Source organism: Cebus imitator, unplaced genomic scaffold (assembly GCF_001604975.1).
Source record: "Cebus imitator isolate Cc_AM_T3 unplaced genomic scaffold, Cebus_imitator-1.0 Scaffold29, whole genome shotgun sequence".
NCBI lineage: Eukaryota > Metazoa > Chordata > Mammalia > Primates > Cebidae > Cebus > Cebus imitator.
Window position 1 is genome coordinate 12,006,633 of NW_016107344.1, and position 26,023 is coordinate 12,032,655.

Here is a 26,023-nt window from a genome sequence, read left to right on the forward strand (position 1 = left end):
TGAGGGCTGCTCTAGTGGTGAATTGTAAGTGTCAACTCAGCTGGGCCCTGGTACTGAGAAATGTGGTAAAAATTGATTCTGGATGTTTCTGTGCAGGTGTTTCTGGATGAGAATACCATTTAAATAGATGGACTTTGAGTAAAACAGATCACCCTGCACTCAGTTGAAGGCCTGGATAGAACAAGAGACTAACTTTCCTGGAGCAAAGGAGAATTCTGCAGCGAGGCCTTCAGAGCTGACTGCAACATCAGCATCCCCCTACGTCTCCAGCCTGACGCCCCCCTGCCCCCCCCGAGTTAGATTCCAGAGGCAAGTGAGTCAAGTCCATAAGTAAACCTCTTGTATATGTGTATGTGTACGTGCATATGTGTGCATGTGTATACACACCCCCCCATTGGTTCTGGTTTTCCGGAGAACCCAAATACACTACCATCAACAAAATCTTTAGCCCCTGCTGCTGGAGACCACAAGACTGGGCCTTAAGAAGCAGCCAGCAATGTCAGAGAGGCAGACGCAGGTTGGTGGGTCAGTTTCCACGTGATAGAGCATCCAGCAGGAGGTGTTAGAGGTTTCCAATGTGGCTTGCCTGGCAGAGGACCACACCAAGGACTCTTGGGGAGGCCCCAGCAAGTGAAGACCTGACAGAGAGACCAGGTACAGCACATTTCCAGAGCCTGTGGCCAGGATGAGACTGACATCTGAGAACCAGAGGATACACACCTGGCGGATGGTGTCAGGAGAGGCAGGCACAGAAGCGGTCTAGGTGACGTCTAGCTGGAGTCTAGTCTTGAAGGAACCTGGTAGGAACCTGTCCAGTAGCAACCTCCTGCTGATGCCACTAGCAGGTCCTCCCATCCTGGCACTGTGGGTAACCAGCAAGGTGTCCTACTCACTTTGGGCGCAAGCTGTCTCTCAAGGAAGGCTCAATGCCAGCAGGGCCATGGCCAGGGGACGAGGCCTTCTATCCCTCAGCTTTCTCTTTCCCAGGGCTCTCATTACTTTCAATGCATTAACACATGACGGTTTCACGTAGTACAGTGATGGCTGCAAAGGACACTCAGAGAAACTGAGAGCTCAAATCCCAGAGGCTCGTGGAGAGCAGGCCTGGTGAGGGGGCAGCGCCATGCTCTGAATGTTTCAGGTTTTTGACCGGCAATCAAGCTAAGGGGCAAAGATGCTTCCCAAAGGGCCCTGGTCCTCCAGAAGAGAGATAGCCCACAGTCACTGTGGGAGAGGGGACAGTGCTACAAGGACATAGAGAGGGTGAGAGGTGACAGCAGGCAGGACTCCAAGAGGGGCCTGGGAGGAGGGAATGAGAAATATGGAAGCCCAGTGCACTGCTGGGGCAGCCCTGCAGGCCAAGGACTAAATCAGGGACTTGAGGGACTCAGAACAATTCCCCAGGAGGCTGAGCACTCAGCAAGGGCGAGACAAGGCTGGGTGGTGACTGGAGGAGGAGGGGCCTTGTTTGGTGCTCCACTGGGCCTGTTCTGGCACCCATACAAACACACACACACACACACACACACACACAAACACACACATGGAGACACTCACACAGACACACACACACAGACACACACACAGAGACACTCAGACACACACACAGACACATACAGAAAGACACACACAAAGATACACACAGAGTTACAGACACACACAGAGAACACAGATACACACACAGACACAGACAAATATACAGAGGGACACACACACACAGAGATGTATACAGGCACAGATACACAAACACATAGAGACACAGACATACAGGCACAGACACACAGACATACACACAGATACACGCATAAACATACAGACACACAACACATACAGATACATACACACAGGCAGATACACAAACATACACAAACATACACAGATACACATACAAATACACACAGATACACACAGAGAACACACACTAACACACAGATATACACAAAGAACACACACAGAGAGACACACACAGGCAGAGATACACAGACATACACGCAGATACACACACAGACACACAGAGAAACACAGAGACAAATACACAGACACGCAGATACACAAACACACACAGATACACAGATACAAAAACATACAGAGATACACATGCAGACACACAGATATACAGACACAGGTACATACACAGACACACACAGATAAACAGACACACACAGACAGGCACACAGATACACACAGACATATACACATACACACACGGCCACAGATATGCACACATACAGACACACAGCACACAGATATATACACACAGGTAGACACGCACACAGACACAGATAAACACAGAGACAGACACACGCACAGACACACAGACATAGAGACAGAGACACACACAAACACAAACACAGACGCACACATACTTTCTAATTTTTGCCCTAGACCTCCCTCATTCAGAAATCTAGACATGAAGCACACATCAGGAATGTTTTCACAAGGAAACTGGAGAAACTGTAGATCAAATTCTTACCTTCCTGAAATTTTTCTCAAATCTTTTTTTTAACCATAGAAAATTTCTAACATATACACAAGTAGAAGGAATAGTGTCATGAACCCCCAAGTACCCATCACCCAGCTTCACAATTACCAATGCACAGTTGGGCTTTACATTCAAAGGCTGTAGTCCAAGCGTAAGTGACCTGTTTAGAAGACCACAAGTTAGATGAAACCAGTTCACCCTTGCCCAATGCAACCCCTGGGCTTGATAGAGACCCTCCAAGTTGGCAAATGAAAAAGAACTGGAGAAGAGAACAAGATAGTCATATCCTGCTGGGCAGCACCAAAAGGAACCTGCACCTGGAGCCCTGCAGGCTGAGCCCTGGGAAGGGCATGCACACCCAGCTTGGCTGGGGTCTGAGGGTAGACAGCAAGCCTTCCCACATCTCCCACAACAACGCAGAGGAAGAAAATCCACGTGGAGGTATCCAAGGTACCTGTTCTCCCAAGGTATTTCCCATACATCTGGATGGAGGCAGTCCAGAAAGAAAACAAGCCCTTTCCTGGATGTCTTTGAAAGAGGGCAAAGCTGGAGTGTTTTGAAGCTGGGATGAGACTATGGGCTGCTACTGTGTGAATCCTATGGCTGAGAGCTATGGAGGGAAACCTCAGCCAGGGTCCAACAGGGAAGCAGGACAGAACCCAAGGATCAGTGGATGTTGAGAAGGCTAGAACATCTCCTGTAAGGCAACACCTAGCCAGCCCCATCACATGCCAGGATAAGTCATGAATCCCCCAATGCAGTAAATCCACCTTACGAAGAAGACAGGGTAACGAATTGGCTGAGGTTAACCTGAAATAACCAAATTTTATTCTCAGCAAAATGGGAAATTGATATAAATCGTGTTCAAAAATCAAAGTTGCATTTCTTGCACAGCTTGCATAGTTTTGATGATTAAATGCCATAATCCTCACAAAGATATCATCCGATTCTCACTATCCAGTGCCCCACAGAGGAGGGCACTTAACCTTGGAAACACAGACACCCTATTTCTTTAAAATACACCAGTGCAGAGGCCCACCCCACATCAATGGTATCAGCATCTCTTGAGTCGGAACATTGTTGTTTGTTTGGATTATTCTAATGTGAACACAACTGGAAACTGCTTTAGATCTTCCTGTTCACGCCTGGCATGTAATCCTGCAATGTACCGGCAGGACAGACATAAGCCCACCACTGAAGATCTTTTACCTCTTTGTGAGATTGTTTTCTATCCTTCTGTTCTTGCAGAGTTTCAAATGCAGCCATATCAGACTCAGCCTGAAACCCCAACTATATTTAAACTTCACCTCTCCCTTCTAATTTGCCAGAAATCACCTTAGTAGTTTCATCTCATGCTCCAACTAGCCAGTGAGGAAATGACAGTAATCATTTTGAATGGCTATCCCCTACTTCTGCAGAAACCGTAAAACAACTACATGGAGAAACTGGACAGAGCTTTCTGGTAAGTGGAACTGAAAGTCTACATGTTCTATCAGCAGCAGAGCCCCAACTTCCAGCCTGAAAGGACTCATGCAGGGATCCTGAACTACAGGTTCAGTTAAAGAACTGCAAGGGAGCCCAAGACAAGAGAGCTCAGAGTGTGCTGACTACAGTTGTGTCCTTCTCTGAGGAATCCCAGAAGTCTGTTGTTTACTTGGTCTTTGGAGACACCAAAAAGGAAAGAATCTACAGTACTCACTCCATAGGGAGAGTGGAGGAAGCTGGAAGAAGTGGAATTGACCTTTAATTACAGACTATTCAAATGATCACAAGAAATGTACCAAGAATGAGTTTATTGCTAAAAATGAAACCAAGTGGGACACAAAGAAATGGATCTAAGGCAACATATCAAAGGGTGTCATAAAGGAGGAGGTACCGTGCCATCCCATGGTTCAGTAACTACTGCCATGTCTGTCTCTCCGGGTATGGAGGGAAAGGTGAGAGTCACCTCATGGTGAGGTCACATAGACTCCACAGCAAAGTTTCAGTGCTGGAGGTTGCTGTGAGTTATGGCTTCTGCCTTCAAAGCAAGAGAAAGAGGCACATTAACTGATGTTCTGAGGGGACCTGGAAAGGTGACTGTGGTAGATGAAATGGGAGAATAGGCAGAAACACAACCTCTGAGAATCTGAGAGGGCTCAAGATTGGCAAGACAAGTTGGGATGCTGTGATATTATGATTTAATAAGAAATATATATTTGGTCTCTGCCCCAGGTTCCTGAGACAGTGCTCCTAAACCTTTGTAGACAGCGATGCTAGGAGAATCTTTTTTCTAATATTTGATCTTTGATAAGGGTTCCTGACACAGAGCTTTGAAGACCTTTGTTAATTTCCTGGATGATAGGAATACCTTTTGTTCTAACTCTCGGTGGGTTCCTGGATCCAGCCTAAGCAGGGGGGTTGGTTGCCAGTTGAACCCACCATGGATTAGAGGGTTGGAAATTTCAGTCCCACCCTCAACCTCTGGGGAGGGAGAGGGGTTAAATATTGAGTTCATCATCAATGGCCAATGATGTAATCAATCATGCCTATGTAATGAAGCCTACATAGGCCAAGGTTCAAAGAGCTCCTGGAGTGATGAACACACAGAGATACCTAAAGGGCGGGGCCCCAGAGAGGGTAGGGAATCTCCTCGCCCCTTCCCACACATCTTACTCTCTGCATCTCTTCCATCTGGCTGTTCCTCAAGTACTTTATGATAAACTAGTAAGAGTAAGGAAGTGTTTCCCTAAGTTCCATGAGCTCAACCCAAGGAGAGTGTCATGGAAACCCTGATTTATAGCCGGTTGGTCTGAAGTACAGGCAACCACCTGAGGGCTTGTGACCGGCATGAGGCAGTCTTCTGGGCCTGAGCCCTTGACCTGCAGGGTCTGACTCTAATTCCAGGTGGTGTCAGAATTGAATCAAACTATAGGATATCCAGCTGGTGTCTGCTGGAGAATTGGTTGTTGGTGGGGAAAAATATCCCACACATTTTGGTGATCAGGGGTCAAGTGTTCAGTGCTATGTGTTGTATTGTGAATAGGAACAACTGGGGTTTTTTCCATCTCTTACAGAATCACCATAGGACTAAGTTCCCCTCCACCCCGCCACCTGCTGCCAACAAGTTGTATTGTTTGTCCTTCTCTGCTGACCAGGATAGATTACCCAAGAGTTCTAACCTGAGAGCCTTAGGCTGCTTCAGCCAATGGGAGCCCAGCAGAGATTAGAAGGAGGGAAGAGGGTGAGGTTTGGATACTTATTGATTGCCTCGGCCACCTCCCTGCAAGGTTGCCTCAGGCTGGCTTTGGCCCTGGACACAGTCCCACCCTGCCCTTCCAAAACAGCCAACTCTGTGTGCGTTTCTCTTCTGATCCTGAACTGTTCCCTCCTTTGTTGTATCCCAGGCAGGTAAAGGCTGGGGTGCTAAGCCCTGGGTCACTAGGTTTCCCACTATGACTCTCCTGCACCCCTACCTTTCTAGATGAACCCTCCTTAAGTGACCCTTTTTTAGGGCTCCCCTCTCTTTCCTTTAAGAGCTGTAACTAGTACAGACACCAGCACCTCCTGGATCTTCTTTTCCCAGCCATCCTCAGGGGTCTCTGGAAAAAGACAAATTACTGTTCAATAGAACCGAAGAATGATACCACTGGAAGAAAAGAAACAGTGACAAGAAAAGAAGCTTGCAAGGTCTATGAAATGTGTCTCTAACTTCTCCTCTTCAAGTCACCATTGTACTTTTGAGTACAATTGGTTAAAAATTAATGTTCACGGGCTTTTTAAATTGTTTGGAGTAATGGTATCTCCCTTAGACCAATAATGGAATTGCTTAATTGAGAACATAAATCTCCATCGTGAATAGTAACATTTTCTCTTTAACAGCTATGTGCGTTCCATCCACTAGCCTGGGCTTCATTGTTTCTATGTATGTATCAGGTAAATGCTTTTAACACACAGCATTCCTCCCTTGGTAGGTACTAAATAATAAAGGTTAAGTTGTTCTGAAAATGATTTTACATTTCCGTTTCAGCTATGAGTTAGTATCTGCTTATAAAATTAAGAATTATTCTAACACACAACATCATCAATTAGTTTTCCAACAGCCCATTTGCTCAGGGATTCCATGCCTCTTGAACAAATTGCTCAGCTGTTCACAGAAAATGGTATTTTGTTAGGCAGGCTCAGGGAGGTGTCTGGTTTGTTCCTAAAATAGTGTGCTAGAGTCACACTCTGGGCTATTAGCTCACAGATTTTTTAAAAAATAAATTGAGTTATATATTAGAATACTAATTTTTTTAATTGTGGTATAATATGTTGGTTGTTCTGATTATTTTCTTTGCCATAAGTTTTTCCAGCATTTCATAAATTAGAAGCTAGAAATAAAGGAAGAGGCATAATTATCCCAAAGAACTTTCTGTGGCTCTGTTCAACAACAAGCTACCAGTTAAAACATGAAGCTGGGTCAGCCTCAGTGGCTCACACCTGTAATCCTAGCACTTTAAGAGGCCGAGGCAAACAGACTGCTTGAGCTCCTTCAGGAGTTCGAGCCCAGCCTGGGAAACATGGTGAAACCTGTCTCTACAAAAAATACAAAAATTAGCTGATCGTGGTGGTGCACACCTGTAGTCCAAACTACTCAGGAGGCTGAGGTGGGAGGGTCACTTAGGCCCAGAAGGCCGAGGCTGCAGTGAGCTGAGATCACGCCACTGCAGTGAGCCTGGGTGACAGAACTAGACCCTGTCTCAAAAACATAAAAAATATATATATACATACATTTTTAAAATAAAAAATTTTAAAAAGAAAAAATGAAATACGAGGCTGAAAAGCACACATGGGCCCATTATAAGGGGTTGGGTTCCCCCGCCTTATCAAATTGCCCAGCAGCTGCCCAAGAAAAAAAGAATTGTTAATGACAGAATGAAAAGCAATAATTGCAGCCAATCTGAATAAGCCAGATATAAAAACCCATTAAGATGTAGGAAGCGAGAAATCAACCAGAGGCTTGTGAACATAAGGACATAAAAGGTAGTTAACAACAAACAATATTGATTAAAAGAGTCGGGGAAAGACAAATGAAGAACCAACCAAGTTATAGAAGGTCTAGGCTAAATTTTTGGCCAATAACCAAGTTATTAGTACAAATTGCTGTTGTCCCATAGGGCGCAGAAGTGTCCAAAACCCTTGGCTCATGGCTGAGAATCTGGACAGGATGTCTCCCTTATGAAGAATTTGGTTGTGCAAATGTTTAAATCCTGCCTTAAGGGAGGGGTAGAGTATAGTGTATAAAAATCCCATTTCAGGCCGAGCACGGTGGCTCACACCTGTAATGCCAACACTTTAGGAGGCCAAGGCGGGTAGATAACTTCAGGTCAGGAGTTTGAGATCAGCCTGGCCACCATGATGAAACCCCAACTTTACTAAAAATACAAAAAATTAGCTGGGTGTGGTGTCATGTGCCTGTAATCCCAGCTACTCAGGAGGCTGAAGCAGAATTGCTTAAACCCAGGAGGGGGAGGTTGCAGTGAACCAAGGTCATCACACCACTGCACTCCAGAGCCCGAGCGACAGAGCAACCCTCCATCTCAAAAGGGGAAGAAAAAGCCCATTTCAGGCCTACATTCATACACACATATACGCACACAGACACACACTTTCATGACTCCAGATCTTTGCTGACGCCAATTGTTTATTCTTCCTGGAAACCTCATCTCTTCTTCCTCTGCCATTTAAGTTCAGATTTATATTGATGACCCCCAAGAATCACTATTCCTTCTATATTCTGTTGCTTCCTTCTACCTGGGGGTGGGGAAACAGGAGGAGATGAATAATCTCTGCTAGCCTCATTCTACAGAGGATGAGGGCTCCCTCAGCCTCTTCCTCCTCAGCTTCTCTCTAGGGGGTCCCGATGACTGAGGGACCTCTGACACTCGATGCCTCCAGGGGAAGAAAGTTCCCTTCAGAAGAGCAGCTGGCACAGCCAATTTTGGGTCTGGCTCTGCCTCTACTACTTCATGCCCCTTCACACGGTCTCCTGGTATGAGCTTATAAACCCAGCAAGGCCATGAGCTCATCTTGAGATCAAGATATTAATAGAAGACTCCACTCATGGGAGGGCTTTCACAGCTGCTACTCAGCATGGTCAGCCAAGAGAAGACATGGAGTCTTACTATTACGGACAGCATGCTTCACAGATAATGTCTTCTTAAAGCCTATCAGCTTAAGCCTACCAACAATACACACGCAGCCAAAGTTAGGGTTATTAGCTTGTTGGAGCAAGAGAGCAGGTATGCGAGAGAAATCATGGAACACGAAAAGGTAAAAGTTAGGAAAGCATATTTACTAAGACTGGGGAGCTGGAGTTAAATGTTCTTGGCAGAGATTGGTCAGACTCTGGAAACTAGGGAGTTGCTGAAACAGTCAGTGATTTTATCTACAGAATGCAAAAGTCACAAGACGTACACCTATGTTCATAGCCACATTATTCTTAATAGCCAAAAGGTAGAACCAATCCAAGTGTCCATTGACAAATGGATAAATAAAATGTGATGTATACATACTATGGAATATTATTCAGCCTTAAAAAGGAAATTCTCACACATGCTACACATGGATGAACCTTGAAGACATTATACTAAGTGAAATAAACCAGACACAAGAAGACAAACTTTGTATGATTCCACTTACGTGAGGTACCTAGAGTAGTCAAACTCATAGAGACAGAAAGTAGAATGGTGGTTGCTGGGGACTTGGAGGAGGGGAGAATGGGGAGTTATGTTTAACGGGTACAGAGTTTCATTTCTGCAAGATGGAAAGGGTTCTGTGGATGGATGATGGTGGCGGTTGCATAACAATGTGAATGGACTCAGTGCCGCCAAACCGTATGCTTAAAAATGGTTAAAATGGTAAATTTTATGTTATGTATACTTTACTACATTCTTTTTAAAGTCACGTGGAATGACTGTGAGATCAGTTTGTCCGATGTCCTGTCTAAAAAACACGGGTCTGCATGTGCTGCTGAGAAGAGTTTGAGTTTAAACACCTTCTCCTGCATGCTGAGGCTTGGCTCGGTATAACTGTTCTGCCAAGTCACAGAGCCGATTTGTAAGACATGATTTCTGTTTTAATTCTCAGTTCCCCCATCTCAGACTAGCTGTCAGCAGAGCCATTTTTTACTTTCTCAATCTCATTTTTTTGCTTGTTTGTTTATTCCTCTTAACAACTGAAGGTAGTACTAGATTCGAGATTCCAACAGAAACCTGCCAGAATTCTCAGCATGGACTTCTCTATCATAGGGGTCCCCAAAAGGTTAAAGCAGGTCCTTAAAATATGCACAGTCTGTCTGTTCCTAATACATCACAGATGTAATTTCGTATTGACTATTCCACGAACCCTAAAATACTCAGATAAATATGGCATTGCCTGATTTCCAGGACCTCACAGACTGAAGAGCAAAACATATAAATACACAGCTATGTGTAGGAAATATAATAAATCTAGAAGGTAAATGATCATAGGCCCACGTTAAATATCTACATAATTGTGATACTAATCACCTACATCTGGTTAGAAGCCTTTCACAAGGAAGAGATCTCCTTTTCCTAGAGATGAGATTCAAAATTAAAATGGAACACTACTAAAAATTTAATACATTCACTTAGATTTCTCTGAAGTATAAACGATGGTGCTAAAAGAGTAGATTTAGATAAAGCAGAGAAAGAAAGCAAACTAATTTCTAACAGATGTATCATAATTTAAAGCAGGAATCGGCAAACTTTTTCTGTAAAGGCCCAGAGAGTAAATATTTAAGGCCTTACAGGCCATATGCAGCCAAAGACAATATGTAAACAAATGAGTATGGCTGAATTCCAATAAAACTTTATTTAGGAAGCTGAAATTTGAATTTAATTTTCACAGGTCATAAAATATTATTCTTCTTCTGAATTTTTTCCAAACATTTAAAAATGTCAAAAACCATTTTTATCTCTCAGGCTGTAGAAACACGAGCAGCAGGCCAAATTTGGCCTGCAGCTATAATTTGCCAAGCCCTGCTTTCAAGGCTGGCTTCTCCAAGTGTAACCCATAGCTGGCAGCATCAGCAACACCCAGGAGCTTGTCGGAAATACAGAACCTCATGCCCAACACCAGATCTGTGGAAGAAGAACTTACATTTTTAACAACCATCATGTGTTTGTTTACGCAGCTTAAGGTCTACTCAGACTCTGATATGAGACTGTGGTCAATCCCTGTGCTTCCCAAGGAAATGACCTTGGGAATATTCTGAACCTCTGTGCCTCAGTTTCCCCATGTACAAGATAAAGATGATAGCAGTCTCCCTTAAGCATGGCTGTGAGAGTTCTCTCTTTCTCTCTCTCTCTCTCTCTCACACACACACACACACATACGGCTTAAAACAATATTTGTCATTACTATTATAAAATCTTATTTTCACAACCATTCTCTGAAATAGGCAATGTTTACCTAATTTGACAGAAGAAACTGTAGTCCAAAGAATACAGAAATCCATCTAGGATTGCAATTTAGTCCTGAGGATAATGATCAAAGGGACAGAAGGGGGACAAACACCCCAGGCTTCCAGATCTTCAAGCCCATGTTCCCCTCCCAGGGGAACACTGTCCACAACCTCTCAGCTCACACCCCTCAGATGGTCCCTAAAATTAAAGTTACCCTTTCATTCCTTGAAATTTATTTTCCATTAAGTTGCATGGTGTTTTGTGTTTTTCTTTTTTTTTTTTTTTTTTTTTACAACTTTTTTTTCTAGTTTTTTTTTGTAAACTTTTCCTTTGCTGAGTCTTGGAGCTGACCGGCTGTTTTTTATTATATTTGTAGGGCTCAGGGAAAAAAAAGAAAAGGCAATTCCTTTATTTGAGAATCCTGACATTTATTAGCATAATAAAACTCTCAAGATGAAACTGCAGTTTTCCAGACAGTAATTTCATTTGCAGGACAACTTACAAGGGATTTATTTTAAAGCCAGGTAAAAAGGTAAAACCTAAAATATATGAGACATGCACAAAGTGCAGGCCCCAAATAAAATGAAAGAAATGTGTTAGGGATGGAAAACTCAGCTGTTGTCTCTCACATATGAATTAGGGGTGACAAGAACAACAGTACAGGGATTCCGGGTCTCAACCCATCTTGGTCTGCTTTCAAAGCTGCTGGTAGTTCTTGGAACAGAAGTTTCTTCCAACACCTTGAAAATCATCACATCGTTTCCCTGACACATCACGGCTAAGTACTAAGTTGTTGTTTTTATTGTGGTTGTTGTTAGAAATACCTTTTTCATTTGGACAGAGCTTTCATGTTTATTATTTAACTGACCTGCAAAAAAACCTAGTGATGGCCATATGGAAAATTCCCTTTTCAGTCATAGTGAGGTTTACTGGAGTTAAATGACTTGAACAAAGTCACATAGTTGGTAAATCAGAGAGCCAAAACTAAAACATGGTTCCTCTGAGTCCATAAAATAAGGCAATTTTAGTGATAATCAATTATGGTTTTAAGGCATGTTAGAGTTCAAAAAGCAGGTTCCTTCCATCATTTCACTTTACGCATTTAGTGAGACAGGCAGACTGGAAGAAGCCATGGAGCTGAGTTGCAAAACTGGTATTATTAAACACTTATGATAGGTTCTTATCCTGGATTCCCCAAAAGGCAGAGCCTGTGGCAAAAACTTATAAGCTGCTACTTCATTCAGAAGTGTTATCCCAAAGCAGCAGGAGACGCAAGGCAGAAAAGGAGGAACAAACAGGGGCAGGGCAGTGTCATACTGATCTGGCCACCACTTGGTTTCAACATGACTGGTTGCTCCATTTTACAGGACTGTCTTCTAAAAGAACATACAAATAGATATCTCTCAGAATAGTTCCTCCAGGAAGAAGGAAGAAGCAGCGATCTACCAGCCTGTGATTCCCATTCATCCAAGATTCATCACATGAGGCATTCATTTCCTGTCTCTTCTCTTTTATTCCTCTGCAGCAACAGGAGATGAAACATGTAGCAAGGTACCATTGGCTTATGTTCATGTGATGCTGACCAACACAGGGAGGAAGAGCAGAGCTCATGTACAACTGGTTACAGTGGTGGTGGCTGGTGGGAGACAAGTGACCAAGGATGTAAGGAACAGGTGAGGCAAGAGAGGAAGTGGGGCACAGGAGATGTTTGATACAGCCATCAAGTAAAGTAAATCGTTCCCTAACATCCTTAGAGTCCATTCATCCTTTTCCTCTCACCAAACACAATGCTGCATTATAATACTAGTAAGTTCCAGGATGAGGATCTGAACCCAAGTCTTCTTGACTGTAAAGACTGTAATCTTCATCACATACTATCTCTGTGTATATAGCCATAACTGTGGAACATAAGTATGCACCAACAGACACCAACACCCATTGAGGAGTTACTGGGTAAGTCTTCTTGTTAATGTAAGAAACATACTGAGACTAAGTTGATAAGAGAATTAAAAGGACAATGAGGACAGAGCTAATAATTGGAGTAACCTGCATAGATAGGGCAGCATTCCAGAGAGCATAGGCCTTATCAGATGTCTAAAAACCATTCTTGCATTTGTAACTCACCCCAGGTCTTGATGATGTCTGCAGGATTACATAAAACCACTGCAAAACCAGAAACAAGATATGATTCAAAGATACAGGAAAGCAGCAAAAGAAGAGGTTAAATAAGGATGGAAGAACAGTGTCAACCAGCTGCCCTGCAAACTGGGGCCCACCTTAGATAATAATTCCAATGATAACATCAATTGTTATAATGGAGAGTAATAATGGAGATTATGAACGATGCAGCATTTATGTCCCCCACAGAAATCCTGTACAATCTTCTATTATCACCATGATTTTATAGAGTGACAAGTAGGAACTAATTTAAAATAAACCACTGCTTATTTGTTGGAAAACTTTTAGAAGTGCATTCATTCAACAAACATTTACTGAATGTCTACCATATGTTAAATTCAGGGTTCAGCACTGGAATTATTTTGGATTATTAAAACATGGTCCATGCACTCTAAGAGCTCAGTTTACAGAAGCCATGACAAACAAGCTTTTGTTTCTTGCTAAGCTCTTTATCAAAGAGTTGCATGAGCTATTAGCAATTTCTGTCCCGATCACTGGGAATAAGACCAGCAGCCCTATGCCACAAATGTCATATCCCTTAAGACATATTAATCTACTTTTTCCTCTGGATAGTTGTGGATCTTCCAGGAGGCCATAGGATTTGAGTTGAGAAGTTCTTAAGCTGAGTTCAGAAACAGGATGCCCAAAGAATCCAACTGATAAGGAAAAAAAATTATTCAAACAACAGATGGTAGTCTGGTGGGCTGTCCCTCTGTCCACAGGGTTCTTGAAGCAACTCTCCTCCTGAAACAGTGATAATTTCCTCCTAAAAGAGAAAAAAAGGAAAAGAAAGGACAGAAAAAATCTGCCTTTAAAAAGAAATAAATTCACAAAAAGTACTGGAAAACAAAAGGAATGCCATCAACAAAGTGAAACATATTGAAGAATCCTTGAAAAACAAAAGACATGCAGGAGGGGCTTGTCAGAGGAGTCAGTGTGGGACACCAGTCACAGCAAGCTGAGGAAGGGTTGAGGAACTCCAGTAGGTGTTCACCTCCAGCAGGTCAGGGAATGAGGAGATGCACACAGTTCCTTGGAAGCCCCAAGAGACCCAAAAAGTTCAGACAGTCCCTATGCCCAAAAGATGAGCCACTCACAGTCACCTCCAACCCCTACAGCATGAAGACACTGGATTCGGGAAACAAAACTGTATCCACTCATGATAGACAGAAAATTTAAAGTTGGAAGGCCACTCCATAGCCTAAAATTTATAGGCATTTAAGGAAAAATATAACCATAAAAGAAAAATACTGAACTCAACAACAGAAATGATTTCCAGGAAAATATCAAGTCTATAAAGCAAACAGAAGAGGCTTTAAGAGATGTGCATTAATCTCTCCTCAGCGGAATAAGAAATAAGTCATCTATGAAATGAGAATGGGTATTATTTAAAAAAGAAAAAAAGAACCAATCAAAGAACCTGGAAACCAAAAGCATGACCATTTAAATTAAAAGGAAAAAATTTAAGTAGAAGAACTGAAGAGCAGAATGCTCATAACTAAAGAGCAATTCAGCAGCTGAAAGAAACGTCACATCAATAAGAAAGAGACTGCCTAATAGAAAAATGGACAAAGGACATAAAAGGACGACTCACAGAAGAAATCCAAGTGGCCATGAAATGTGTGAAAAGATCCTCAGCATCAGTGGTAATCAGACAAATGCAAACCAAACCACAGTAGATTCAATGTCTGCCCATCTGATGAAGAAAAATGAAATGATTGATAGGCCCCAGTGTTGGCAGCAGTGTGGGGAAACAGCCTCATATAGTTTTGGCAGGAGGCTGAATTGGCACTACATTTTTGGAGGGCAATCTGGCAGATCTTTTCTAATTAAAATGTACATACTTTTCTCTCCAGCAATTCCAGTTCCAACACCATCCTACTGCACATGTATCCATAGTGACACACACAGGGAAGTCTCTGCCGCACTATTCAACATCATGAAAAATCGGAAGCCAGACAAGTGGCCATCAAAAGGAGAATGGGTAATTATACTGTAATATGCATCCATACCATGCAATACCACATGGCATTTACAAGGTTTGGTATACGAACTGACGTAGGAAGAGCTCATAGCTACATTTTAATGACAGCCAGCATGTCCTGAAATTACAAGTATCAGGTATATTGTTTCAACACTTTACACAGTAATGTTTCATTAAAACCTTACAGTGACCCGAAGAGTTGAGTGCTACTATTAAATATTAAACTCACTTTACTAACACGGAAACTAAGGCACAAAAGTTGAGCAATCGTCCCAAGTCAAACACAGTAAGTTAGGGTTTAAAACTCAGCAGCCTCATTCTAGGGACCATGCTTTTTAAAATTGCATTCAATGATTTAGTAAGCATGTTAAAAACTCAAGTCACTCATTTATACGTAAAGAACTATGCAACTTGGGCTGGGTGTGGTGGTGCACACCTGTGACCCCAGCTACTAGGGAAGCTGAGATGGGAGGGTCACTTGAGCCCAGGATCTTGAGGTTACGGTGAGCTATGATCGCACCACTGCACTCCAGCCTAGGCAACAGAGTAAGACCTTGTCTCAACAAAAACTATGCAACTAATATGAAAAACAACAAAACCATATATTTCCTTATGTACATAAGTTTTTATATTACTAATCAGGAGATACTTAGGTAGATACATGATAAATTGATAAAGTGGAGGATGGAAATGGAGATTTGACAAAATCAAACTGTATTTGATTTTTCTTAGAATGTAATCATGAATTGTATAATTAAAATTTTAATTTATAGAAGTTGGCCACCAGATCTCCACATGGGCATAAATGATCTCTCTCCTTAGTGTTAGAAATGAAATTGTCTCAAATGTTTCAATTTGGAAGAGAACAAAGACCTTCAGAAATCTCTGGTCTAGCCTTTCTCCGGAACCTGTCCTGAGGGAGGGGCATTTATCCTTTGCCTGAAACACTTTCAGGGACAAGGAGCTCATCACTGCTAAAACAGCTGCTATTATAGAGGAAAAGCAAATAATGTGGCTTAGTGGGAAAAGTACATTATCTAGAGGCAAACAGCCTGAGGCTTAACTCCTGGCCCTAACTAGAAGACTTAGCCCTGGTTTCTAATCAGTGGAATGGGGCTAAGATGCCTCCCTCACAGATCTACTGGGAAGATTAAATAAGAGCATGGATATAGAACGGTAGGTTCAGTGCCTGACACAGAGAACATGCCAATATCCTCACATTCCCTCCCTTTCTCTTTCCTCTGTTAGAAGGCTCTTCCCAACACGTGGCAATTGACCTTGATCCTGGTTAGTCCAGTTTCCAGGCAGTATGCCACACTCAGTGCCGGGGTATCTGTGAATGGGTGATTCTCCATGTGTATTACTCATAAGCTCAAGGGCTGTCCCCGAAGTTCTAGGGACCTCCATGAAGAGACTGAGAGAAAGCAATACAAACCTACGAGTCCCTATTATAGCAAAAGCCCAGTGAGGCCGTCAGGTCATTCTGTGAAACTAACTACACATGCAAAGCTTTTGGTTAGATGCTGGACGCCTGAGCTACTACCACTCTGCCTTTTGGAATCCTTTGTCCTGCCCTTTTGGGTCACTTAGTGCTACCTCTGGCTTGATGCCAATTGCCACACGAACATAAACGTTGCTTCTTACTATATACACTATTTGGAAGACAACATCTTTCCCAATATAGGGTCCCTGGTAGGAGGACAAATAACAAAAAGAATGCCGAGAAACAAGATCTTCCATAAGCACTTCACAGCCAAAGAGCACTGCTGTGTACTTGGCTTCATTTAATGCTCACAGGGTCCGAGCTAAGTATTATTTACCTCCATTTGCCTGGCTTGGATGCTGATGCTTGGTGAGACTAAGGTGCTGGCTCAAGGTTACATACATACCAAGTGGTAAAGCTGGAGTTCAAATAAGAGACATGGTAACTCCGCCACTAGAAAAGCTTCTCTAATCACAGGGTTGCCTGCTGCACTTCCACTAACTATCAGAAGCTGCCAGGGGCCTCAGAGGTCCTCATGAAAGATGTTCTTGGGAATGAGTTGGAGATGAGACCCAGGCTTGGGGAAAGGGATGATCATCCAGTTCTGTGTTAACAGGAGGGAGCACTCAGGTACCCAAGGTGAGAAGAGCCTTGAGGACCAGGATGAGAGGTACCCACGTGCCCCAGATAGTGAAGCAGAGAACAGAACAGTGGGCCCCAGGGCCCAGTGTGGACAACTTCTGGTCCCTTCTGCCCTGATGCTCTACATCTCCGAGACCCTCCAGCCACACTGCCCAGAGCCAGCAGGTTGCTTCCCTTGCTCTAGCTCTCTCTTCAGCTCAAGTTTCCACCAGTTTTACCCCCTGATTAGAATCCTATGAGGGATACCTTATGGAAATCAACGAGATCCGTGAGCGTTGCATGGCGATTGGGGTCTACTCCCAGGAAGCTGTAAAAATCCCCAGAGGCATCCACAAGAAAGTGCTTGAACCCTTTCTGCAGGCGGTAGGAGAGGGTGTAACCCCAGATTTTCTCACTGACCCGGACCAGGAATGCTCCCTCAGTCATGTTCTCCAGAAGATCTTCCGCATCTTCTCGGCTAATGATTCCTGATTTTAAAAATTAAAAATAAAAAAGCAGGTTCTGCAACAGCCTCCCCGCAATCCTCCACTCTTCCTTGCCCCTTACCCTGTGGCTCAGTGCACATGCCATCCACATGGCATCCAGGATGCCAGGAAGGAAAAAGCCCCAGGGGCTGGCCAAGCATATGCCTCCTGCCACAGAGACGGCATCTTGGCCCAGCGCCACCACCATGAGCCTGGGAGCAGAGTTTCTACTGGGACCTGGGTTGAGCATGCTTTCCTCCACATTGAGCCTCGCTGATTTGGATTAATTAGCTAAGCAAGCAATTAGTAATGAGCTGTGATTATAGCATCTATTGATTACAAATACAAGTCAACAGGCTTGTGAAAAGCCTTAAGAGGCCTGCTTGAAAGACTACTCTAGAATGGCTGCTGATGATTGCCTCACTTACCTCTCTGGGGTGATAAATGAGCACCTAAAATGAGGGTTTTCCCTTAAAAACTAAAAAGACTTCTTCCAAATTCCTGTGGACACCAGGCAAAAAGTTCCTTAATAGGGACATAGAATTGAGCTTCACTTCAGCTCAAAGATCAAAACTTTTTCAGGACTTGCAGTCCTATACAATACGGTTTCATCACAATTTGGAAGTCGGGTCTGGCCCTGGAGTTTTTGATATGCTTGTAGCAATCCCCTGAAATGCTCTCAGGGAACTGCTCTCATCTGGGTGATACAGGAGAGGTGATGTGTTTGGTAAAGCAGGTTCCAGAGGCAGGGAGGTGGGAAGAGGAGGGGAAGCCAGAAGACCTGGATTACCCCCACCTCCGACCTCTGCCGACCTGACTACAGAATTTTTAGCCAAGCCCTCAATGTCTCCAATGTCCTTTGACACTTAGACGATCATAACCCAAATACTTTAAAGATTTTCAAGTTGAAAAAAAGGATTCAAACTCATTTCATACACAGAGAATAGCTGTGGAGATGCTGGATCCTGTTATCATCTGTTATTTTGGAGGAGAGGTGAATTGCAACACATTGTCCCTTTGCTCACCCACAGACTTACCCTTTCCACACTGTCTGTGATGGGCAGAGGGACAGAGGGGCCGGGCTGCCCATCTCCACGACCCTGAGAGGCTCTGCACACCTGTGACTTCTCCCCAGTCCCCGATGCCACTCCCGAGTGAGTTGCAGTCAGCCTCCTCTCCCATCACTCTCCTGCCTCACAGGGCACACTCGAGACTTCCCTTGTGCCCAAGGCAGAGGACACAAAGGCAACCACACTGCCAAATGCTCCACATTTTAAAGACAGTTGGCACAATCAGGGGCCACCTATTTCCTCCTTGCCCAGGACTTAACAGCAAGAGGCATCCAAGCCAGCTACCCCTCCCCAGTCAAACTCTAGAAGCAGAAAAGGAGGAAAAGTAAGACAAGGAAGGAAATGAGGAGCCCTTTCGCCACAGGGCACCTGAAAAATAACACTGCCCCATGCAAGAGGGAGGATGCACCCGGGTGCTGCCCCACAGAAAGCCTTGGGGGCTTCATGCAGAAAAGCAGGGACAGCCAAAAGAAGACCAAAAGAGAAAGTCCAGGATACCTCAAAACTCAGCACTGTCCCTCACCTGACTCCCTTCCCCAACACCAGAACACATGGGCCGTAAAGGAGGCTGCAGCACGGAGATAAGTAAGGGGAACCAGAGACAGGGCCAGGGCCTGGGAGGAAAAAGGACCAGATGATGTTACCCTCATCCCCACTCCAAGTACCATGAGCTGAAGCACAGGCAGGTCTAGGGTTGGAGAGGAGGGGAGTGTTACTAGGGTGGGAGACTAACAGTCAAATCAAATAAGATTCAATTTTTTTTCTTAGACAAGTATCTTTATTTTATAACATTTATTACTTTTTCATTGATAAATAAAAATTGTATATATTTATGGTATACATGACATTTTGATATATATATGCATTGTGGGATGGCTAAATCAATCCACTTAAGATTAACATATGCATTGTCTCACATACTTATTTTTTAGTGGTAAGAACACTTAAAGTCTACCCTCTTAACTGGGTACAGTAGCTCACGCCTGTAAGCCCAGCACTTTGGGAAACCGAGGTGGGAGGATCACTTGAGCCCAGTAGTTCAAGACCAGCCTAGGCAACACAGCAAGGCCCCCATCTCAGCAAAAAAAAAAAAAATTAAAAAATAACTTGGGCATGATGATACACACCTACTTGGGAGGCTGAGGCAGGAGGACCATTTGCGCCCAGGAGTCGAGGCTGCAGTGATCTGTGATCACACCACTGCACTCCAGCCTGGGTGACAGAGCAAGATCCTTTCTCAAACAATCAAACAAAAACTCTCTTGGCAACTTGCAAGTATACAATATATCGCTAATTATAGTTACCATGCTGTACACTAGATCTCTTGAACTTATTCCTCCTGTCTAAACAAAATTTTATGTCCTTTGACCAACATCTCCCCAGTGCCTGCCTCTCCCAGCCCCTGGTAACCACCATTCCACTTTCTGCTTCTGTTAGTTCAATGTTTTTAGATTCCACATATAAGTGAGCTCATGAGGTATTTGTCTTCCTGTACCTGACTTGTTTCACTTAGCATAATGTCCTCTATGTTCATCCACGTTGTCACAAATGACAGGATTTCATTCTTTTAAAGGCCAAATAGTATTCCATTGCGTACATATACCACATTTCTCTATTGATTCAACTGTTTAAATAGACACTTAGATTGGGCCTGGGTGTGATGCTTCATGCCTATAATACCAGCATGTCAGGACGCTGAGGTGGGAGGATCGCTTGAGCCCAGGAGTTCAAAACCAGCCTGGGCAACATAGCAAGACCCTGTCTCTACAAAAATTTAAAATATTAGCTGGACATGGTGGCACATGCCTGTGGTCCCAGCTACTCAGGAGGCTGAGGTGGGAGAATCACCTGAGCCCAGGAATTCAAGGCTGCAGTGAGCTATGATCATGCCACTACACTCTAGCCTGGACAACAGAGCAAGGCCCTATTTCAAAAATAAATAAATAAATATATAAACAAACACACACTTAGGTTGATTCCCTATCTTTGCTATTGTGAATAATGCTACAATCAACATGGAAGTATAGATATCTCTTTGACATACTGATTTCGTACCCTTTGGATAAATACCCAGTAATAGGGTTGCTGGGATTATGGGGTACTTCTATTTTAAAGTATTTTAATGCTTTAAGAGAATGTGCAAGGGGTCTATTTCCTGCAGCACTTGCTAACACATTTTGGGGGCTTGACTTTTTAATGTGCCAAAATGACCAGTAACACCAAAGTGACGATACGTCATGTGTCTCACCCACTTGAAACCCTTGAGCAGCTTCCCCTGACTTCCAACAGAGCCCAGGCTCAGGCACAGCAGGCAGCAGCCACCATGCCCTGCCCCGACCGACCCCTCTAGGCTTATCACACTGTTCAGTACCGGCTGTTCCCCCACAAGCTGACCTTGGACTGAAGCCACATCCCAACCCCCTTCACTCCTGCTGACCCTGACTCCTCCTTGAAAGCCCATTCTCTTCTCTCTCCAGAATCATGGGCTATGGGCAGCCTACACATTCTATCTTTGTGCAAATTAGGAAAGGATGACCTTCTGAGTAGCTGAATTAGAAAAATATGCCCCTCTGGGCCAAAACCACAAAGCCTACAGCTTGACTGGGGAAGGTGATGGCTGCACATCAATCCTCAAACACTCCCTCCTGCATGGGGCAGTGCTTATTTTTCAGGCACTCTGTAGTGAAAGGACTAGTTCTCTCCAACTAGCCCCACCCCTCAGGTCCCCTGTTCAGTGTGCAACCTGCTCAGCTGATCAGGAAACCTTTTATCTCCCAGGAGACTGTGTTGGATATTCCACATTTGGGTTTTCATGACTTCCTGCCAAAACCCTACAGTAGATTAGTAAATAGGCTATGAGCCGGTCAAGGCCGGCACCTGTGGCTGCCATGACAGTGAGCTGCCCAGGGCTCCCTCCAAGACAGAAACCTGTTGCTGGGAGCAGCAGCATCTTGCCCTTCGGGTCCTCCATAGGGTCATACTGTCCCCAGGCTGCTTCCAGCCAAGGGCAGGGCATGGGGGTGCTAGAGCCACCACTCCTACCCAAGGCAGGACTCTTCTGGCAGGCAGTCTTTGCTCTGGGGCCCTCAATCAGTCTGATCAAGATTTTCTCTCTGAAACCCATTTTGGTTTGGTGTCCTCATCTATTAAGTGGTATAGATATTAATAGATACATCTTAAAGCTGTTTGAGAATTAAGTTAATGCATGAATATGTTTAGCAAAGTGCTCAAAAAACCACAATAAATATCTAATATGATATAATTAGCTGCATTGGATGCACTACAGATTCTACACACGTGTTAGTGTTGCAGGCTGCCTGGTGCTGGTAGCTACAATGGTGACAGGACTGTCAGGCTGTGTGCCCCCCACAACCACAGATAAACACACATTCAATTCTCTCAAACATGGGCTATTGAAGGTGACTTCCTCCTAAGAGGCCCCAGCCTGCACCATAAACTTAGCTGGGCCATTTCTAGGAGACTGTCCAGGTCTCTGTGAATTCTGCCCCTTCTTTGATATTGCTGATATAATTTGGATGTATGTCCTCTTTAAATCTCATGTTGAATTGTAATCCCCAGTATTGGAGGTGGGGCCTCGTCGGGGGTGATTGGATCATGGGGGTGGATTTCTCATGAATGGTTTAGCACCATCCCCTTGGTGCTGTCCTCAAGATAGTGAGTGAGATCTGGTTGTTTAAAAGTGTGTGGCATCAGGTCGGGCATGGTGGCTCAAGCCTATAATCCCAGCACTTTGGGAGGCTGAGGCGGGTGGATCACGAGGTCAAGAGATCGAGACCATCCTGCTCAACATGGTGAAAACCCGTCTCTAGTAAAAATACAAAAATTAGCCAGGCGTAGTGGCGCGTGCCTGTAGTCCCAGCTACTCAGGAGGCTGAGGCAGGAGAATCGCTTGAACCCAGGAGGCAGAGGTTGTGGTGAGCGGAGATGGCGCCATCGCACTCCAGCCTGGGTAACAAGGGTGAAATTCTGTCTCAAAAAAAAAAAAAGTGTGTAGCATTTTCCCCTCACTCTCTCTCTTGCTCCCTCTCTCGCCGTGTGATATGCCTTCCACCATGGATTGGAAGCTTCCCAAGGCCTCACTGGAAGCCAAGCAGATGCTAGGACCATACTTTCTGTACAGCCTATAGAACTGTGAGCCAGTTAAACCTCTTTTCTATATATTAATAAATTACCCAGTCTTGGGTATTTCTTCATAGCAATACGAGAATGGCCTAATACACTTGCCTAGAAACCAAAATTGCAATTTGGCACAAAACCAAAGGTAATATAACATCATCATTCAGGATAGCAAACAGCACTCCATAGAAAACCAAACCCCTCAAGAGCATTAGTGTAGGATACTTGCAAGGAGAAGCTATTTTCCTTCCCCATTCACTTTGGCCTCTGTATTAGTCTGTTTTCATGGTCCTGATAAACACATACCTAAGACTGGGAAATTTACAAAAGTTTATTGAACTTACAGTTCCACATGGCTGGGGAGGCTTCACAATCATGACAGAAGGCGAGGAGGAGCAAATCACATCTTACGTGGATGGCAGCAGCCAAAGAGAGGAGCTTGTGTAGGAAACCTCCCCCTTATAATGCCATCAGATTTCATGAGGCTTATTTGCTATCACAGGAATAGCATGGGAAAGACCTGCTTCCATTATTCAATTACCTCCCACTGGGCCCCTCCCACAACTCGTGGGAATTCAAGAGGAGATTTGGGTGGGGACACAGCCAAACCATATCACCCTGTCATCTCTCTCTCCCCCTGGCCTGCCTCTCAGTCAACTGCAGGGTGTCTGGGAAATAAGCATGAATCATCACTCACCTCTGCTGCTTCTGAGCACTCTACAACCTCCTGGCTGAGGAAACAGGGGAAGGCCCCACCTCACCCCTTCCAGCTGGGGAGCGGGCACACTGTCAGTCCTTGAAACTTTCTCACTCTGCTAATGACTGGGCCCTGGCTAAGGGATACAGCCTGGCCAGCCAACACTCCAGGGTGACAGTTTTAGAACGAATATTGGAGAATGCAGCTGAAGATTGACTCTGAGCCAGTTCTCATATCCAGAAAATGGTAAACACTGTTTTTCCTATAGTTTCCAGGGACATTTGCTCTCCCCGCTTCTTTCCTTCCTCCCTTTAATGTATGAAGCCTAGAAGCCAGGACCCAAGCTGGGCACCTGGGAGTCAGCAGTAAATGAGACACAGTCCCTGCCTTCCAGAAGCTCTGACTCTGGACAGAAATGAAGAGTGATGGTAATTTTTTTATATAAAAAATAAAAGGCTAACTGTAAGCAATGGTCATAAAGGCCACATAAGCTGTGGGCTCAGGCACTGTGGCTGCGCCTAGAGGAGGGACCCCACCCAGCTCTGGAGCCCAGGGGCAGAAGTGATAGACTGAGCTCAGAAAGGGACAAGAGGGGTCATTAGCATGTCTATTTGTGGCTGGAGGGTGGGGTAAGGTGGGAGATGGTCGTGGCAGTCAAGCTCCAAAGGGCTCTCCATACCATCAGAAGATTAATTCTGCAGTGGGCAGCCACTGATATTTCTTACACAGAAGAAAGATACAAGAATGTTCAAGTGTGGAAAATGGATTGAAGGATTATGGTTTGAAGCCAAGGATTTCAGCTCAGTGAGGGCTTCCTCACTTAACAATTGCTTCATAGCTACATTTCACAGTATACCATTGATATCTGGCTCCCTGACCCCTATCTTCCCAGAAATGGCTTCCATTTTGAGGCACAGAACTAAGGACACACTGAGGCTCCCGTAAGATGCTTATGTCACCATCAGCCCTGGGCACTATCTGGGGCCTCTGTGACCCTTCTCCTTTGATCTTCCTACGAACCCAGTCATCACCAGTTCACATGAGGACACTGAATGTCAGGAAGAGAAGGGATTCACCCAAAGTCACAGAGCTTAATAGTCACAGAGAATCTACCTATTAAGTGGTGGAGTCAAATCTGAACTCGGATTCCAAGTCCAGTGCTATCTCTGTTCTATACCATGTTATCTCATGCAAAGTATGGTAAGTGCTATGAAATAAACAAGAAGGAAGAGGTTGAGAAATCATGGAAGGCTCTGTGGAGGCACTGAACGGGAAGGTGAGGTAGCCCTTGAAGGCCGGATAGAATCTGTGTAAGCAGTGAGGAGTGGTAATGAGGTGTAAGGGAGAAGAAGGGACAAGATGAGTGAAAAGGCAGAGTGAAGACTAGGAGCGACACATCCATGGGGCATTTATAGAAATCTAACATGAGAGAAGGTTAATCTAAATCTCAGGAGGTTAACACACATGGCAGGCAGATGGAATGGGAAGTCTAACATATATAGAATCTGAGTCCCACAGGAGACGAGAGGGAGCAAGATTTTAAGAGTGAATAATTAATGATTATCACAGACACATAATATAAAACCATGCAAAGATATTTAATTCTTCTTTTGTCAATCAGAGAGAAAATGCAAATTACTACAAAGAATAAGCCATTAGCCTTACAGCAGACTTCTCAGTTGCAACAATAAAAGCCAAAAAAAAAAATGGAATAAAAGTTTCAGTATGATGAGAGAAAAATAACTGTGTGGAAAAAACTGTCTTTCAAAGAAAAGGACAAAATTTTAAAACTTCAGAAAATAATTTGAGCTGGTTGATGTCTAAAGGAAATTCTAAAGGATGTACTTCAGGAAGGAAAAAAAAAATTCATCCTGGATAGAAAATCTGAGATACTAGAAGAAATGATTAGCGCAGATACTATAGGCCAGTCTAAAAAAGTTGACCTACGAGACAATAATAATAATGGATAATTTGAGGTTTTGAAAAAGATGGAACTATAATACTAGACAGTATCTTACAGAAGGGAGTAGGAGTTTCAAAATTCTGTTTAGGGAGAGGGTAAAGATACATGGAGCCGGCCCTCCATTTCTGTTCTCTCTACATCTGTAGATTCAACCAACTGCAAATCAAAGATATTCAAAAACAGGCTGGGCGTGGTGGCTCACGCCTGTAATCCCAACACTTTGGGAGGCTGAGGTGGGCAGATCATTTGAGGTCAGGAGTTTGAGTCCAGCCTGGACAACATGGTGAAACCCTGTCTCTACAAAAAAAAGATACTAAAATTAGCTAGGCTTGGTGGTGTAGGCCTGTAGTCCCCGCTACTCGGGAGGCTGAGGCAGGGGAATCACTTGAACCCGGGAGGTAGAGGTTGCAATGAGCCCAGATTGTACCACTGCACTCCAGCCTGGATGACAGAGTGAGACACTGTCTCAAAAA

The 26,023-nt window shown here is 44.1% G+C and overlaps 1 protein-coding gene across 2 annotated transcripts in view; it reads right to left on the minus strand.

Moving 5' to 3' along the window:
- Nucleotides 1–12,753: 12,753 nt before the first annotated feature.
- The window catches only part of SH2D4B (SH2 domain containing 4B), a 102,835-nt gene continuing 89,565 nt past the window's right edge, over nt 12,754–26,023 (minus strand). Inside the window, exons 7-8 of one of the 2 annotated variants that reach the window (XM_037736811.1) lie at nt 17,466–17,686; nt 12,754–13,876 (exon numbers count right to left, since the gene is read on the minus strand). In XM_037736811.1, the coding sequence (XP_037592739.1) occupies nt 13,784–13,876; nt 17,466–17,686 (314 nt within the window). In that variant the 3' untranslated portion in view covers nt 12,754–13,783. The remainder of the gene's footprint in view (nt 13,877–17,465; nt 17,687–26,023) is intronic. The other variant, XM_017523664.2, reaches the window with a different exon arrangement.